The sequence below is a fragment of the Nannobrachium achirus genome (assembly GCF_963921795.1).
Source record: "Nannobrachium achirus genome assembly, chromosome: 2".
Taxonomy (NCBI): domain Eukaryota; kingdom Metazoa; phylum Chordata; class Actinopteri; order Myctophiformes; family Myctophidae; genus Nannobrachium; species Nannobrachium achirus.
Window position 1 is genome coordinate 48,433,832 of NC_137811.1, and position 19,966 is coordinate 48,453,797.

Below are 19,966 nucleotides of genomic sequence, written 5' to 3' on the forward strand. Positions count from 1 at the left end.
ATCAACTTAACCAATGGTCAAAGCCCATGTGCAATTGAACCAGAACCATTGAACAGCTCTTTTCCTCTCTCTGTAGTTGTGGGTCTGGTGTGACCAAGACCAGGTCCAGTTCACTAGTAGCCTATATAGAGGAGAACTCAATTAGACAATTTCCAGTTTCAAGTTTAGTTCACCATTTGCAATACATTTTTCATTAAAATGCATTGGAATTTCTTGTTCACAAGCCACACACAAAAATAAAAAAACATATATGACAGTACAGGGTAAGACTTGGGTACAATCAGCATATCGGCTCAGTGCATCAATTGTATAAAGGAATAAAAAGTATGCAACAACTTTAAACAATAATTAATAAGATAAAGTGCATTAGTGCTACTTGTTTAAGATTCTTAACGCTTCTAGAAAGAAGCTGTTTACCAGGCGAGGAGTGGATACGGAGGTTTCTGCCATCTAGTCCATGGCTCATGTGATGTTACCCACCTACTGGATGCCTCTTTCCTAACTCCTCTGGTCCAAGCAATACAAATAGTTATGTTTGAAGGGCAAATAATATCGAAACATTTGTTGCAACCTAAAACATATTATTTATTCCAACAAAATTAAATATGTAAAGACCAGAAAAAAACATCTGTACATTGTTTTAATTAAATAAAGCATTGGAAAAAAGTTTGGATTTTAAGAAACAAGAATCATTTGCCATGTTTAAAAAGAACATGCCTGATATACTGAGTCAATCTAAAATACTGACAAGTTAGTTGATAAACATAGTGGTCTTATGGGTAACTCTTTCAATACGCCCTTCTCTGAAAGTTGTGTTGTAACAGTGCTTATCTATGTCTTGGTTGTTAACTAATATGCTGGCAAACAGCCATAAAAGATTCACAGATCCCAGTCATTTGCAGTGTAAAAGTATGTTGCTAATTAAAATATGATAAGAAGAACCCTCACAGAGTTAGGCAGTTGGCATCCAGTAGGTGGCGGTACGTGAGCCATGGACTAGATGGCAGAAACCTGCTAGGAATCCACGCCTCGCGTTTACCATCCTATACAAACCCTATGCTATCTGTCAGTGCAGCGCTCCCAACGCTAGCGTCTGCCTGAAGGTAACTTGGTGATAAGACCGTTGCCAGGGTGGCTGGGGTCCCTGATTATTTTATTATCTCACCAAAAACAACTACTGAGTCACTCCCGCCATTTCCACCCATAACAGTCCTAATTGAATGTATGAAGAGTTCACAAAAATGGCAATACAATACAATACAATACAATACAGCTTAAACTTTAGAAAAGTAAAAATGTAAATATACATATGGCAATGGATATGCATATAGGCCTTCCAGTAGTCCAGTGGTTCTCAAAGTGGATTCTAGGGACTTTGTGGGTTCCTTTATGGTGGTCTAAAGTGTACAAATGGAACCAAAATGCCATTGGTTCAAAGTTAAGGGGAGACCTTTGAAAGTTTGAGCGTCTGCTAAATGCCTACATTGTAATTGTAAATTGTAAAGTTTGACGAACACTGCAGTAGTCAATGCCCATGTATGTAAGTTCAGATTGATTGTTCAGCCCACAGAGGAGAAAAAAGGATGAGGGCATTTTCATATATTCTACAGCAAAATAAAATGGGCTTCCTGACTACTCCCTGACTACTCCCTGCATAGTGAACTGTACCGTCATGAAACTGTACCTTTTCCTATGCAAACTTCTAATAAAGTCTTCAAAAAAAAAAGAAGCCTATATGCCAGTTTTCAATGGACATGCAAAATGGAAGGACAGAAGGTGGTCAGAGTTTTCTTCAGTTTAAATCCTGGATTATAGTAGAATGTGTCCTGTAGGGGGCACAATGTGAGTATAAATAGTGTAGTATTCATATGATAAAGTCATACAATATAGTTTGCATCACTGTGTATGGTAGCTACCTTGACACTAATAAAAGCCATCAATCATTCATTCACACTGCAGACAAGCAACTGGATATGTGGATACAACATTTATGAATAGGCTATAAACTGAGTCAGAAATCCTTTTGCCAAGTAGGCTACGGCATACTTGCATATTCAAGGGGTTTGACATAATGTTTGGTCATTAATTGCTGTCAAAGCCAACAACGAATAAACAATATAGACGTTGAGGAAGGGCATACATATACATATAACATACTGTAGCACTGGGGATTATGCAAATATCAGAATCACGAAACAGTAAATAAACGCCTTCCATGTGTTTGCTGTGTTGCAGTATTCTCATCACAAGCCTGACCGTCGTGCTTTGTTCAGTCACTTCATCTTCGTGGCTTAGGAAGTGGGGTCAAGATGCAAACATTAAGTCAATACATGAATCAAGAACTTCCAAAGTCAACTTCAACTTCAAACTTCAAAAAGGTTTGGTCAGCTGCTTTTTGTTTATTACCCATATACAATATTGTACTACTAATGTGAAAAATGTATTACTATTCCTGTCACCTTAGTTGGCAGCATGGACATTTACCGTAACAGTTTAGTTTTTGTTTGATTGTTTGTTTGTTTTGCATTTGGATATCGTCCACTTGGCAACTCTTGCATGTATGTCTACTTTGGAAAGTGGTGCCCTCTTTTGTGATGCTTCCTGAGGTACCCCCCCCCCCCCCCCCCCCCCCATGTGTGTTTGTACTATGGAGTAATTCTTTGCCTGATTGAGAGTACATTCCTTTGCAAAATGTGGGCCTTTGAGGCTGTAACTGTGATAAGAGCTACACGAATAAATTTGAGTTGAGTCAAGGCTGTGAGGCCCTTTCAGTTCAGATTAAACGAAACTGGTAAAACAAGATCACACTGTATCAAGGGATCCATGCATCTGTCAGAGGTGCTGGTGACATCACCTCGACCAATCCCCTTTTCTTCTCTCTCTCACTCTATCATTCTTTCATTCACAGGAGAATACCCACGGCCTAAACAAGAGCAACAGCTGTTCTCTGTGATCTCTAGCTTAAACAGTGAATGCATGCATGCATGCACACAGACATGCAGACATGCCTGATATAGGTACACACGTGCCTTATGGTGCTATGCCTATAAGCCAGGTAAGGAAAAACAAACAAGAAAAAAAACTTTCTGTTTGGTATCTTTTAGATGGCAGACAACCTCTCTTCCTCTTGTTCATTCATGCAGAAAAAGTTTTTCTTCAAAAATAGTCCAGCTTTGTTCATTGACCTTATCCCATGCTATCCCATGCCTGTGAATACAGTAGTGACTTTTGCCTTGTTATGTTTTCCCTGCAGACTCTACACAGGGATAACATAACAAGTGTAGAGGGAGTGGTGAAATCTGGGGTGTGTAAGTGAAGCCCCTCCTTCCCCTCTCTCTCTCTCTCTCTCTCTCTGTCTCTCTCTCTGCTGGGGTAGTGGTACAACACCACTCTTGGCCTAACAGACCGATCAATGAGGAGCATACAGGCTTCAGCTCCTTCACACTCTCTCACTCCTTCCCTTCCTTGACTACTCTCCCATCACTTATCTTTCTTCCTCCCTTCTTCTTCTCCTTCCTAGACCCTAACCTAGCAGCGTACCTCTACCCCCCAAACTAACTACGGTAAGAAGAATTACCTCTCTTACATGTTTCATTCATTCTTTCTTACAAAGAAAAATACCAATGTTATGAATGAGGATAGTAACTATAACCTGCAGTAACAACGCTGTGGTTTATAGTCAGTTTTGTTTGGAGCAACTGTGATAGGCTCCTTCCACCTGTATTGTGATAATACCATATTTATTTGCTCAGGAGGGCGTTATTGTGGAAGTAATATCATATTATTATCATATCCATCTCAGTTGACTGCTCCTAGATCTATTAACAATTTAATCAAGTATTAACATCTTTTGTCACCTTTGTAAGTAAATCTTCATTATTTATTGGCCTATTTAGTTATTTTATTTTCAATTGTAGCTTGTGCAATATGTGCTTGTGTCATAGTTATAAACATTATGCATCGTGTCTACTTTTTGGTCCAGAAGCAGAGTAACTTTAGAGAGTTAGAGTTTACGCTTATGCATTTCTGGTTTAGTGCCTTCTGTTCATATCCTCTAGTCTAGACTTTATCTGTAGAAGTCAGCCTATAGTTTACTGTTTTATATAGATTGAATTAGAGCCAATAGCTAACCCTTATACGATTTTATAGAACATTTTAACCTTAAAACCAGCTTTTCAAGTGCCATAAATAATGATGCACAGCACTTGACAGTTCTGCACAAGCTACTCTTAAAGTAACATCTCAAGCAACCCAGAGCCAGCAAGAAACACACATTCTCAATCCATTAAAGCATTGAGCTACCTACCTCCTGGCTAGTTAAATGACAGTTAAACTCAAGATCAATAGCTTTGCATGCTTTTAAAGGATTCAAATGTTTATGAGTATGAGTATTTGCTCTGAAACCTGTATTGATCTGTTTGGATCAAGAGATGTGTTGTCCATTTGCTGCAATTAACATCATTATAATTGCAGTGCTAATTGCAAACACAATCAAGTACACTTTTGTGGTACAATACATTTTTACTATGTTTTAATATGTTCAGAATCAGAACATTTAAGTCTATTTCCATTAGCATTGCATGGCATATGCATATGCATTATACTCTGTAGGCTACTGTATAGACTGCACATGATTTCTGGTATTTGGCTATTTGTATGGCTAATTATTTTTAACTTATTATGCAATTATATCCCTATATTGTCTACACCAGGCCGGATGGCTGAAGGCTGGTCGGCCAAAGGCTGGAGACTATGTTTTCATTTCTATTTGTCCGGCTATCTGTCTTTCTGTCCGTCCGTCCGGACCGGTCGGCGTGAAACTTTGCACACACACCCTCAGTTGACCAAGGAAGAACCTCTGCTAATCTTTCTAATTTGCCTCATGGTGGTGCTATAACAGGTCGCTATACTGTACATTTTGGCCTATCACTCTCGAACCATACCGGTAGGTCATAAATCATGATGCAACACCCCCATATATTATAGGCCAAGCCAATTTCTGCCTGACAAGATTTATCACCCGTTATCTTCAAAAATGTATAATAATAATACGTAATTGTACTGAATAGTAAAATAATATATAAATCATAAATATAATAATAACAGCAACTTGGTTCCAAACATAGGCCTAAACATTGTTTTTGAAGGATTTATTTGTAATGACAAGAACAATATGGAGGGGGTTTGAAAAGTTTACAAACTACAGCGTAGGCTTGTTGTACTGTAAGTGGTGGGTTCAGTTGACCAAGCTTGCAACTGTGAAAGACATCAGACAGAGAAGTCATAGGCTTACCCCTCATTGATCCCTGTCTAATAGCTCTTGACCCCTTAGCATCAACGGAGTTGCTACTGGGCTGGCATTCCTTTGACAGCAGCAATCTGTCATTACAAGAACAGAAAAGACTTATTGCTCTAAGTGAGTTCAGGTGAGGTGACACAGTGTCATACACAAAGGCTAGATCAATATTTGGAAGCTGTTTACTTTCTTTGTGCTTATTATTTGAAGAGTGACAGAGCAAGACAGAAAGATCCTTGTTACCACACCAATTGACGGAACTAAATGTCTAACCCACATGTCTCACACAACATATTCTATAAGCTGAATCAGCCTCTTGCTCATGAATACCAACTGGTTGGGAATCTCTTAATAACACTTTTGACACGGCAAGAGACCAAAAACAGTGATGTAATCGCTATATTTACCTGCGCTACACTGATGCAAGGTTGTAATCATACTCTGTTGGAACCTTTTATGACCACTCAATGTTGAAAAAACAGTATTTTCAAGGAATGTGAGTCATATAATGTTAAGCAAACACTGCAGAAAATTTGTACCGACACAGAAATTACAATGTACACCTAGCGTGATTTATTACTTCAATTGATTCATATTTACTCATTGGTCAGTTTTGTTCTTCTTTATTCATTCAAACGAATTCTTACTATCAATTCTCAACCCATACAGTGCTACATATAACAGACTATGATGACTTGACTATGACAGACTATTTTTGACAGTTTATGGCATAATGTTGCTCTATGTGGGTTTCTTTGTTGACGCTGCTATTTGTTAAAAAGAAAAAAAGTTTTATGTCCCATACAGTAACAATAAACATCTTATCTATGTCACAGTATCACAGATATCTTCTATGCTTTCTTAAGCTATTACATAATATGACATTACATAATATTTACTGAATTTCCCCCTTGGGATAATAAAGGTATCTATCTATCTATCTATGACATGACTAAACTTGCCATCATGCTGGTGTGGCTGCTGGAGCAGCACTCTGGTTTATAGGAAACAAATCACCATTTGAGAGACTATACATACATCTTCATCTGAAGATTAAAGGTTGAGAGGGGGTACAATATTGTTTTTCTACAATTAAGGAATGAACCATTATGAACCCTAGCATCCCTATTCTGGGCAGGTCATAATAGACGAACATTTGGTGGACGCATACAATGCGTTATGAGCTTGTAGATTGGCCATTTTCAGCATAGACATTTGGTGTAGGGTTAAAAAGGAGGGTTCCCAACCAGTATACCCCTGGGGAACAACAAAGTATTTCTTTTTTTTGTGGATTAACTACATCACTACTTGTTAACTGAATTTTACAGAAACTGCTGGAGAAGCAGCATTTTGCCTGCGTGATCATACAACAACAATGCCGTTGAAATTATTGCCAAATTATTGTTAAGACAACGCAACAGGAAGCTTGAACGCAATAGGACCATGTTGACCTATTTTGGCCAAATGTTTGCCCCAGAATAGGGAAGCAAAGGTTCATGTGGTTACGCTCAGAGGTACGCATCCTGTTTCCATCTCGCAGAATCAGACAACTGTCTGTCGCATCTGGATGTTTCGAGTAGCAAACTGAAAACCACAAAGACATGCACACAGACTGTCTGCAATGTATATTTTATGAGAGACTTTGCTGTAAGCTCCTAGATCAGTGGTTCTCATTGCAACTATATATGATTTTAAAAGCTAGACATTTACTATGTTCATTTATAGGCCAAGTACCCAGTACTGGCAATACAGTGTACAAGTGGCAGCAGATCTGTCCACTCATCATCACTGTGCAGTTCCATTCTGCTACCATGTAAAGGTTCATTTAGAACCCCTGAGGGTCCCTGGACCCCACTTTGAGGACCACTGTCCTAAATAAAACACTGGGCTATAAAATGTAATAGATGAAGAAAGGACAAGAAGTTGTTGTGTATTGATTGATTCATTTCAGACATGGGCACAGACAGAAATTATTCAGTGTGCAGTGGTGAATTTCCATGATACCTTTCCACGGCCTCCGTTGATGAATTTGTCTGAAACTGTCTTGGTACCAAACCAACCCTTGATAAACAATGAATGTATTTTCTCAGATGTTGTCAATTTTCTCGTCTCTCTGCAGCGGGTAATTTTCTAAACGAAAGGAAATGGCTTCCAAGTGTCGAACAACAGTGGTTGTACTTCTGCTTCTGGCCAGTATTGCTGCCATCATTACTATTGCTGTCATACAGAACCAATGGAAAACATACGAGTATGAGGTGAACACACACATGCACTCAGAATCCCATCTACAATGCATGCACATGGCATGCACACATACGTACTTGTTCCCATAACCACTTTCAACCTGGCATGTCTATAATTGCATGTTCTTATAGGCAAAACATTTTAAACATTTGCAAATAGAAGATCACATATTATCAATATTATTGTTTGTAAATGTCCCAACGGTTTGAATACACAGCACTGTAGATGTGTCTGCATCTGCAGAGCTTCTTCCCTCTGTACTCTGTATTTTCTCATCTCACTGTGTTTGGGATGTTTCTGGGTGTCAACCTTTTTGGCAATGCTGTAGGTGTGTGCTAATTGTCATTGAGTCCAACTTTTTAGCGTTGTGTTTACAAACCACAACTGACAAATCCTTCTTGCTGTAACTAAACAGGTTTGAACATGTGCACACAGACACAAATACACACACTGACACCCATGCACCACCCTTCCCAAATACACACACGTACACAGACCTGGAGCCCTTTACACCAATCTAAACTATGGCCTGATGATTTGTCATAATGAATGTAATGTCGTAATGAATTAATGTACGTGTATGCTATTTGTTTATAAACTATTAAACTGCACTATGAAACAAGGCATGTTGCTTACACATAAACACTTGCATTCAATAAAACAAATGCATGGAGTACACCTGCAACACATGCACTCACTCGCACATGTTGTGCACACACGCACTTACATCTTCCTGTCTGGTAATATGAAGCCATACATTAACCAGATGTCCATGACAGGGGTCAAGGCCATGCTTGGCAGGGCAATCAACTTGCACTGATGGACCCTGTGTGGTTGAACTGCGACCTTGCAGCAGCCCACCCTGCATGTTTCATCTTACGTTCTTGGCAGCTCTACATAGCAAGCAATTACAAGACCCTGACGGAGCTTTGATGGTTCTTGTTAATATAGTAAGGGGCAGTGGTGGACAAGTACTCAACCTCAGTACTTGAGACAAAGTAGCCTATAGATACTCCACTCCGTCACATATTACTCTGCCACAAGTGAAAGCTGCTCAAATGTGTACTTGAGTTAAAGCACTGGGAGTACTTGATTTAAAGAAAATACTTAAGTATTCAAAATGACATGCTTTTAAAAATTCAAAATATATATTCAATATTCATATCAATGTGGTGCTGTATTGAAATATAGACATTCTTCAAAAAATCTTAATTACAATCAATACATAAATAATAATTAAAATAGCAGCTCTACAATGTGTGGAATGCAGTTACTGTAGATGATGATAAAGGTCATTAAAAAGCATATCATTCAGAACAGAAGTGCATTCCTTAAGCTTAAAAGAAGTGATTTCTGAATATATAATTGGGCTTTAAAGCCCAAAGACAAATACCGGTATCTGTCCACAGTGTTGTTGACAAAAACAACCTATTTTCAAATATTCAGCTCTCTTTAACAAACTGAAGGAAAAAGGAGAAATACTCACTTGAAGTCACTTTCCCTTCCATTTTACCAGGTAATTGCTCACAGCTAAACTCCACTCATACTCCACTAAGAGGATCTCACTCTTGACTTAAGCCCATTTTATAGCCACAACATCCTGCTCTGCCTGTTTCAAGTTCCCATCATTGCTTGCATGCATTAAAAAACACTACCTCAAGGCAGGACAGGCCATATCTTTTATTGGCACAAGGTGGACGGGGCTGTGTTCATCATCTCTCTCTGCCATCTTCATCTTTCCTTTGTCTGTTTCATCTCTCCAGTATGGCATAGTGATTGACTCCGGGTCATCCCGTTCCAACGTCTACCTGTATCACTGGCCTGGAAACAAGCAGAATGACACAGGAGTGGTGGAAGAAAAGTTGAATTGCAGAGTTGAAGGTGAGTTATTATAAATGGGAAGAGAGCATAAATTGTACTGTATGCTCACTTGCTCAGCTGAAGTTATTACTATAGGCCCGGTTTAAAGCATTGCTCTCAAAACACTGAAGAGTTGACAAAGGATATATATATATATATATATATATATATATATATACCTGTATATATATATGTGACGGAGAGAGTCGCAGCCCCAGCCTTGAAGCCTCAAAAGTCTATCTCCCCCGGACCAAAGAGACATCTCTTTGGTCTAGTGGTTAAGATATTGGACTTTCGCGTGGGAGACCCGGGTACGAAGCCGGGTGGGGAGATTCGGATCACCTCCGTTACATATACCTGTACATACCTGTATATACAGTATATATATATATATATATATATATATATATATATATATATATATATATAATGGATTTCAGGGTGACATTCTTTCTGCAGGTGATGGCATCTCAGAGATGAAAGTTGACCCGGAGAAAGACGCCAAATCATGGAAAGCCTTCCAGAAGTGCATGGATGAAGTCGCCAAAGTTATCCCTGCGGAGAAACACCAAAACACATCCCTCTTTCTCGGGGCAACTGCCGGCATGAGACTGCTAGAGTAGGAACACATCTGACTGCCTGTTTTCACGACACTGCATCGATCACTTGAGGGGAAAAGTTTTCTTTTTTTGCGGTTCACCCTGACCCTTGTGCTTTTCTTTGTCCCCCAGAGAAGAAAATAAGAATAGGTCGGATGAGATCCTGGAGAGTCTTGGAACATACCTCACGTCTCTTCCCTTCAACTTCATGGGTGCCCAAATCATCACTGGACAGCAGGAAGGTCTTTACGGGTGGATCACTGTCAACTACCTCATGGGGAACTTCTTGGAGGTAAGATAGAGATGATTTCATCCTCATGTAACAATGTGTATTTGTAACAGCAATAATAATAATGTTTTTTTAAGAAGCACTTTTCCAGAAACTCAAAGATAATTTCTAGAAAATGGGGGGAAAAACAAATACAGTATAAAATCACAAAGAATACAGTATTACATAGTAGCCAATATTAAGCAAAACTACGCATGGGTATTTAGTGACCTCATGTTGAAGACAGACATTACAAACACTACCTGATGATCACTACCACCATGAAAAGATCTTCTTGCCTGACATTTTCAGAAGCATACATGGAATGCCTATATCCATCCCAGCGGAGCAAAGACGGTTGGCTCCATGGACCTGGGTGGAGCGTCCACTCAGATAGCCTTTGTAGTGCAAGACGAGGCACAAGGAGAGGATTATCTTCAGGTCCATTTGTATGGCTACCCCTACAACGTCTACACACACAGCTTCCTCTGTTACGGCAAGAACGAGGCTGAGAAGAAGGTTATGGATAAAGTATTGAAGGTACAGTATGGAGCTTCTGGCGTGCGTGTGTGTGTGTGTGTGTGTGTGTGTGTGTGTGTGTGTGTGTGTGTGTGTGTGTGTGTGTGTGTGTGTGTGTGTGTGTGTGTGTGTGCGAGCACGTGTGCATGTGTGCTAGTGCGTGCCTGCATGGGTGCGTGCGTGCGTGCTGAACTCCATTAACGCGAATCAGTGAACATTGCTAACAGGCAAACTGAGACCATTCTATAGAATGCATTATGGCATTAACAGTATTGATTAGACAGTCAGTGACGCCTGGGGGGAAAGGCATTACTTCTTCATGGCTCTTCGAGCTAAAATCAGTAAGTTTTACGTCCATTAATATTATTGTTTTAATTGCACCGATATCTAAATTACAATACAGTTGAAAGCACATCCTTGTGTACAATCCGTTGCGCCGTCTACATCTAATAACTTTATTGTCAACCACTCGATGTCCTATCCGACAACAGGGTCTACATTTCTCAATGGAAGAGTTGAGAGAGCACATCCAACCACTGCTGATTTACCACATTAACATACTGTGGAGGAAAGACACATTTATGAACTGTTACCAAACTGATCAAAAGCAGAGGGCGGTAGCAACATACAATATGAAAAATGATTAAAAAGACAGAGAGAGATTAGTTTGAGTGCTCACTGAACCTAAACCTAATGAACCTAAACCTACAGAACACCTACCCACAAACTGTCAGCTCACAGATAAGGTTGCATCACATAGGTTGCTTGCAGAATGACAGGCTGCCATGTTGAGAGAGGTAACCTACAGTATACTGTATGGCGAGAGAGGATGTAGGCTAACCATTTGCCATCAGCTAACAGCCATGATATAGCTGGATGGACGCTGCTTAGACATTTTCATTCAGCAAACATTCAGAGGGTTTTTGTCAAATAACAGAAATCATGTGTGAACTTAATGCTTTACAGAAGGTTCAGGGTGCATAAACAGTTAGAGAAATGCCAGAAATGTTGCTTGGTTATATATACTAGCCCTTACCCGTTCAAAGATATGAGCTCCAAAATGATGTGCAGTGTGTGGGTTATGGGGTGCACACAGTATATGAGGGATGGAAAGTAACTTTAACTGGTGCTTGCATGATGTAGGAGCATCAATGTAAGAAACCCGTTTCGTTTAATGGCTACAGAGATACTGTCCCCCCCCCCCCCCCCCCCCAGCCCGCCCGCCTGCACACACACCCGCCTGCCTGCACGCACACACACACACACACACACACACACACACACACACACACAGAGCTGGTTAAACATTTTGCCTCATGCTAGATGCAGAATAGATGTGCCTCATGCTAGATGCAGAATAGATAGTAGATACACCATAAAAATGCTAATATACAGCATATGATTTGTGAAAGTGACAAACGGGCTTCACAGTTATGTCAGGTGTGTTCATATGCTAATGGTGATGCGATTTCAGATCAATTGCTCCAGCCACTGAGGAGAAACGCTGTTTCAGACAGACAGACAGACAGACAGACAGACAGACAGACACTCACTCACTCACTCACTCAGACGTTCGCAAAATTATAGTATAGATATATATATATATATATATATATATATATATATATATATATATATATATGAACACACAAACACACAGTCACACAGTCGCACACGCACGCGCACGCGCACGCACACGCACACACAAACACACACACACACACTTGATTTGTTTTGTTTAATTTTGTAAGTTACTCTTCAAAAAGGGTAGACCTACCGTAGTCACAATAAGCCTCGGCTTCAGCCTACAGTACGCCTTTTCGGTGTTACTAATGTGTAAACTAAATCGAAGTACTTTCCATGTAATGATAAGGCACAGAAATAAACTATTCATTCATTCATTCACAGCGCCATATTTGGCAACTACCGATAGTAGAAGAGATTGCACAGAACTTTGCGAGCCGTTTAGCTGCTTTTTTTTGGGCATTCCAAGTTGTTGGAACCAACCTATGTACCAATGTACAAGATCGTAGCTTTAAGTTAATGCAAAGTTAAAATTCGTAGTTGACCTAATTGTAGGTGGAAGGATTATGACAAAAATGCTATAATAAAAATGAATAATTAATGCTTCAGATTTGGGTGGAACAGACTATTTTCATTATTTCCGAAGAGAATGGAAAAATGTTTTAGTTGACCATAATAAACCTGCTCCTCTCCCCTTCTTCACACCTCCAGCTCTCCTCCAACCTTTCCTACGTGGAAAACCCCTGCTACCCAGAGGGATTCAACATAACGGTCAAGGCCTCGTCCATCTACGACTCAGAATGCACAAAGAAACCAAAGGCCTTCAACCCGGACCAGGACATTTTCATGGTCGGGATCCCAGACTCGGACAAGTGCGGCTCCATAGTCCGGTCCATATTTGACTTCACTGCCTGCTCTGGAGCCAACTGTTCCTTCAATGGAGTTCAGCAACCACCGGTCGCTGGGGGATTCATGGTAAGACCTGTTTTAGCCCATTAAAGGCCCATTCCCACTGGGCCAGATAACAGATAAAAAAATCTATTTCTCCAGATATTTTTCCATTCAAAGTGGATGGTAGATACAGATAAAAAAAAAAATCTGCCACAGATAAAAGAAATATCTGTGGCAGATATATTTTTTAATCTGTATCTACCATCCACTTTGAATGGAAAAATCAGAAAAACATGTTTCTCTATCAGTGGTGCTCAAACATTTTAATGTCAAGGACCCCTAGAATGATATATATTTGACCGTGGACCCCATCTCAAAATATGTTATTCCAGGGACCCCCAGAAGCACAGATTTGAGCGACAAATGTTGGCTTTAAAAAAATATATATATTCAAAGATTTGCACCAATTTCCATGATTTTTCTAAAATAGCAGATCTACAAGCTCACGGCGCTCGGTGCTGCGCTGTGAGCTTGTATATCTGCTATTTTTTTATAGCTAAAGCATAAGATAATGGTTAAAGTGGTTAAAATCTAGAGTGACTGGTCGCTGGGAGCTTTACGGTAAGGCCTGATTTAGAGTAGAGGTGCAAGAGTTCAGAGAGAGCAAAAAGGTCAGGGAGAGAAGGAGAGAGCGGGGGAAGAGAGCCTATTTCACCCAGGCAATAACCTGCTGGGTACAGAAACCATAACGTCAGCGCAATAACCCTAATACAAAAGAGGCTAAATCTAAAGGACACCTAAGGATACAAGAAGCATATTCCTTCTGGCTACCTGTTATTAGTGCAATGATGGAGCACAATCTTGTTAGCTGACTGGCCACCTTCTTTGAAACGCCAGCGATTTTCAAGCCACTAATAGCAAGTTTATGGACAGACTGCCAAATATCACCGGCATCCACACACGCACGCACACACACACGCACACGCACGCACACGCACACACACACACACACACACACACGCGCGCGCACACACGCACACGCACACGCACACAAACATACACATTCATGCTCAAACACAAAAGCATACACCGCACACACAAACAATGGGTGAAAATAGACAATCTACAAGTTCACAACGTCGTGGTGTGATAATAGCATGCCCAAAATATGGATGTCAGCGTTAGTGGTTATCTATCATATAATTAGAGGAGTCAGTCAGTCAGAGGTCACAATGCATTATCTATTCACTCGCTTCAGCGACTGATCCAAACTTTCACATGGCATTGACCATTAGCATTATACACACGGTGACGGAGTCCGATTTTCATTTTTCCCAAATTCAAGCTATTTATTAGCGTTTCTTCACCACTTCTGTACAGCACAGCCTGTTCAGCTCAGCCTGTTGTCAGGGTTACGGTCCGTTCCTCCAGGCCATGGGATCCCATAGCCCCACACACACCTCTCTCACAGTTAGGAATGTTGCAGTGAAGAGACACACGTGTTCTCTCTCTCTCTCTCTCTCTCTCTCTCTCTCTCTCGCATGGGTCATGCATGCACCGGGTCATCTTCCAACGGGTATGGAAAAACTATGTGGAGTAAGTGCATACATCCCCATACTTCTATTCACCTAATTTTGCTGTTAAATTATTTGTATCCATCATAAATATACACTCCTCCATGGGCTGCTCCTTACATTATGATGCTCCCACATATTCTCACGCACGCACCAGTTACAGTAACTTTCCCCACAACCCACACATATTTTGGAGCCCATATCGTTGTACGGGTAAGGTCTAGTATATTATACACACGAGCTTGCAAACGGCACGCACACGCGCAGGCACACACACACACAGTGACATCAGGACCCTGGACAGCACCAATGCATTATAGTGTCTTATTTCCACTCCAAACAACGGGACAGAGAAGGCAGACAGATAGGTAACCCATTAGGCCTATCAGTGAGAGATTTGAACCAACGAAAGTTGGTTGTTTACTAGGCTAACTTGCTGTAATGTCTCCAACAAAAATGTAATTGTTATTCTCCCTACAGGCATACGCTGGATACTTTTACATTGTTAGGGCTCTGCTCAGCGGCATACCTGGTACCTCTGAACTTGACAACTTCATTGCAAGCACAAAGACACTCTGCCACACACACTGGAAAGTTGTAAGTTTCATTATGATTTATCTGAACTGAGCCATCGTTGCCTCTCAGTGTGGTCTTCTGTCCCTCAAAAATTGTCTCCCCTGACGCCACAGTGACCTCAGTGCCCCATATGATTTCACTGTTTTCTCCTCTGTCTCTTTCCTGTCCGTTTTTAAACACCAGACCTTTTCAGGATTCTGAATGATTGTTTTATTTGATGGCTTTCTTGCCCTGGTATTTGGCCTTTGTGCTCTCAAACAAATTAGAACGCCAAAGGCCAAGCGGCCTTGCCCCTAAAATGACGAAATTCCAGACCTGCCTGAACGAAGTACACATTCAACAGAAGTTTGTGGAAGGAGGCTATGATTATGAATTATTGTCATTATATCATTATGAGATATGAGAGCAATCACTTATTGATGAATTGAGATTAAAAGAGATTTCACAACTCAGCCGGATGTCCTAGTTAAATAGAGGAGAGCATTATGTGTTGTACTATTACACATAAAAGTCCATATTGACACATTTTTGGACACTGCTCCTACAGATTTTGCCCTAAAATCACACTAAGCGGTACACAGTATGTCTAGACTCATGTCATCAACATGGATCTGTCCAATGTTGCGCCATTTGCCACGCACATCCCCCTACACCCAGGAACCAATGGCACTTACAGGCCTGTTTGTGTATACATGTGACCTGACGGTCGCTTATCTTCCGATTAGGGAGTCTTACTGGTACTGAAGTGTAGGTTGACCTAGCCATGGGTATGAATGAATACTTCCAAGTTAGTTCAGACATTTTACAATTAGTTAGCCATTTTACAGTGCATGAACATAGTAAGCATTCATACAATTATCAACAGTGTACAAACATTTGTTATTGTGTCTTACAGCTGCAGGAACAAAAGCATTGGGTCTCTCCAAAACATCTCAAGACTTATTGCTTCTCATCTCACTATATTTTGAGTATACTAAAAGATGGGTACAAGTTTAACGAAGAGAGCTGGAAAACCATTGACTTCCAAAAAGAGGTAGGTGGGAAGAACACCATGCTTTCCTAATTGCTTCCCTTTCCTGCCATATTGTTCTTTTAGTATCTCGACCTCAATGATTGACCTTAATGAATAATAAGACTAATTAATATATTCATAAAGTGATTGACAAATCGTGTGGCAAAGTGAGTTTAACGCATAACCTCTATATACCCTGTTTGTGTGTCACACCACTTAATAACGTCCTCATAATGTCATCATATCATTGAAGTGGTGTAAAATTGGTCATTATAAGTGACAAATATGTTTATGGTACTGTAATTATAAGCAGTAAAAAAAAAATTGCGGTTAAATACATATTTATATCATAAGAAATAACAAGAAAATACTTGTCTGTCAACTCAAGCTCATGATGAATACATGTAGTAACAGCATTCAGCAGTAACAGACACACAAGCTTTCCTCATGTTTTGTGTGTATGAGTCAGCCCAGTTAGATAATCTATTGGCACACAGTATAACCCAGATGTTGACTGACATAATCTATATCAAAATGTCAAAGAATGAAAAGCTTCAATTATGCCCCGAGGAGTTGGAATTTGTTTTACAAGGGAACTCCTCAACAGAAGGAGATTCCTAGTTGGTGAGATTCATGCCATCAGTCATACGAACTAAATATAATAGCTCTTTTAAAATGTTCCTCACCACTGTCACTGTTTCCAGAGACTGGTTAACCTTTTAGACTCAATTATTCAAAACAAAAGGGGTTCCCCTTGATAGCTGGCAGCAACCCCTGATTTCCAACAAGTGAGTTACTGTGCACTTTGTTTCATGGCTGTAGGGCTTCTGTTAATGACACAATTGGTAGCCACTGTACTGTAAAAGAGAGCGACTTTGAGACTTTACAGGGATGCTAGATGGCTTTTCTGCTTCATATTTGGCCCCAGGGCTTCAGCTATTAACTTCAACATGAAAGGCCTGGCTCTTGACAGTTTTCTCTGAATTAGGGGAAGCAGTGTAGAAGACGTTCAGCATGTCACTATACTATACACGCAACAGAGAAAGGCGTCGTCATTATTCAAATATGTGCACCACATCACAACTATGGAAGCTTCTGTCTGCTTGAAAACTGAACTAAACTTGAATTAAACTCTTTCAGCCTAGCATCCCTATTTTGGGCATGCCATTATAGGCGAAAATGCTCCAAACTTTCACACACAGATGTTGAAGCGGTTAGCACTGCTAAAAAAAAGGAGAAAAAAAAGAAGCTAACACAGTGAAATTTTAACTGACCAAATCTCTTGTGTGCAGGTGAGGAATACCAGTGTAGGCTGGAGTCTGGGTTATATGCTGAGTGCCTCCAACATGCTCCCATCAGAGGCCAAGGAGCTGTTCCCCATGTCCAACCCACTCTTCTCTGGACTCATCTTCCTCTTCTCAGCGCTAATGATCATCGCTGTCGTTTTACTCTTCATCACCATTGTCCGCTACTGCTACTGACCACATCAGGGACAATAATTGATTACTTTGACTGGTTTCACTCAAGGAGGATATCCAGTATTTTTACCCAAGGACAAAGGGTCAAGATATATAAAAATGTCACAGAAGTGAAATGCTGGTAGGTCTGAATGTCAAGAATTACTATACTGTATACAGTACTGTTATAGGATTGCCCCACTGTTTTTCAACCTCATCTCCATGTTTTTATTTGTAGGAGTAATGATGAATATATAATGCTAATGCTGAATTCACACCAGCAGCTGAGTGTCCGAGGTTATGAATTGCAAATATCAGTGAGTTGTGGTCCAGGGAGAGCTCCGGTGCTCGGTGAGAAGCTGCGCCCAGCAGCATTGCCCCCCCCCCCCCCCCGCTCCTTTCCTTAGACAATGCATTGAATCTTACAGTTTTCTCAAAACGTGGCAGTGAATGTCTGCTGCTGGTGTGAATACAGTAGAAGTCCATCAACAGTCAATCCTTCGCCCAGGCAACAAAACTAAAGCCCAACAGATTGTCCACAGGCAGGTTAACTAAACCAGTGGTTCTCAAAGTGGATTCCAGGGACTCTGTGGGTTCCTTAAGGGGGGGTCTAAATTAAAACAGGTTCATTTGGTTCCATTCTGTACCTATACTGTCAGAGTTAAGGAGAGACCTTGAAATATGAAAGGTTGAGAAACACCGGACTAAACCACAGCCATTATGTAGTAGCTAAGCTACTCTCCCACAGGGATTCTCAACCTCTTTAAATTCAAGCATTCCCAGTTTGATATGCATTAGGCCACAGACCCTGATTTAATGTTTGTGTCTGTGACCCCAATGTACAGATGGAACCATTTGTACACTAGAACAACATTGAGTTTTCACAGGCCATATTATTGTCCTGGTCGGTGTAGCAACCATGGCAACTTCAGATCTCGCCATCTCAAAGTTGTTGCTGCAATGACGGGTTTACAACAAAGGCAGGACTATTTACATCACTTTAAACAAGGCAGGCACTCTGAGAGAAGTGGTCTTGAGCCCCGTCTCAGCGTCGTCTGAGTTGCATACTGATGTGTGGGAGACTTATGATCTACCTTGAAAGCACATAGTACTTGACATTTGAAAGTAAACGCTCACCAGGTCAGCTCTGGATCCTAGATATAAAGTGACTTGTAAATTCCAATGCAGAAAACAGTCACAGCTTGGGTCAATCACAACGTTTGTGTAATTCTGCCTTGGAAATGGCATAGACGGCTACAGGCCACTAGGGCCCAGGGGCAGTGCCTTTACAGTGAATTATGGGTATTGTAGGCTCGGACAGAAAAGCTCCAGAATTGGACTGATTTTTTTTAAATAAAATCTCAGTTGGTATAGTAGGCATTCAAAAAAAAAAATTGTGTCGATTGACAACTTGAATAAACATCGACAAATTTTACAGTGGCGAATTACTTATATGGATTTTCAGGATTAACCTAAGCTATTTGCACCACTGCCATGCCAATAAGGTCATTTCCCCGCAGTAGTTATGAAATGTTAGAATATAGAGAGCAAATAATATTAGTTCATAATTAGATTAATTTATGGTTTCATTTAGCTTTCTTGGTTGAAGGGAATCAGAATCAATAATAGGGGGAAAGGCTCATTTGGCTCTTCAGGGAAACTAACAGGCTATTTGATTCAGCTTTCTTCCTGTATGTGTTACTGTCTTCCACTAGAGGGTGTCAGGGTGATATGATTCTTTTAAAGTCAGAGACTTGACTGTTACAATCATTGGTTTACATATCCCAAAACAGGGAAACAAGTAGATGTTGTTTACTCTTTTCACTGAAAGATGTAATTATGGACACACATAGCTGAGCACAACACCTAGCACCGCGAGGTGTTGTGTGCTTGTATATCTGCTATTTTCACTAGGCTTATTTTGGGGCTTTCATTTACAAAATAATTTAAACTTGGAGATACAAGGTTTCTGCCTGACAATAACGATATGCACCAAAGTGTTGCTCTTTGTAAAAATCTACAATACATTATGAAGGACTAGACGTCAAAGTCATTAGGTTAAGATGTAACATTCCAGGACCTTGACAATTCCAAATTCAACATTGGCCTCACCCAATATCCTAAGCACTGCGTGTTGGCATCCATG

General features: G+C 40.4%; 1 protein-coding gene across 1 annotated transcript in view; it reads left to right on the top strand.

The window, feature by feature from the left end:
- Positions 1 to 17,844, top strand: part of entpd3 (ectonucleoside triphosphate diphosphohydrolase 3) — a gene marked incomplete at both ends in the record, with an annotated part of 32,375 nt that extends 14,531 nt beyond the window's left edge. The window contains 8 exons of the mRNA XM_080742382.1: positions 9,304 to 9,421; positions 9,860 to 10,019; positions 10,132 to 10,291; positions 10,580 to 10,807; positions 13,022 to 13,285; positions 15,256 to 15,372; positions 16,247 to 16,384; positions 17,656 to 17,844. Of these exons, the coding sequence (XP_080598508.1) occupies positions 9,304 to 9,421; positions 9,860 to 10,019; positions 10,132 to 10,291; positions 10,580 to 10,807; positions 13,022 to 13,285; positions 15,256 to 15,372; positions 16,247 to 16,384; positions 17,656 to 17,844 (1,374 nt within the window). The remainder of the gene's footprint in view (positions 1 to 9,303; positions 9,422 to 9,859; positions 10,020 to 10,131; positions 10,292 to 10,579; positions 10,808 to 13,021; positions 13,286 to 15,255; positions 15,373 to 16,246; positions 16,385 to 17,655) is intronic.
- Positions 17,845 to 19,966: the final 2,122 nt, after the last annotated feature.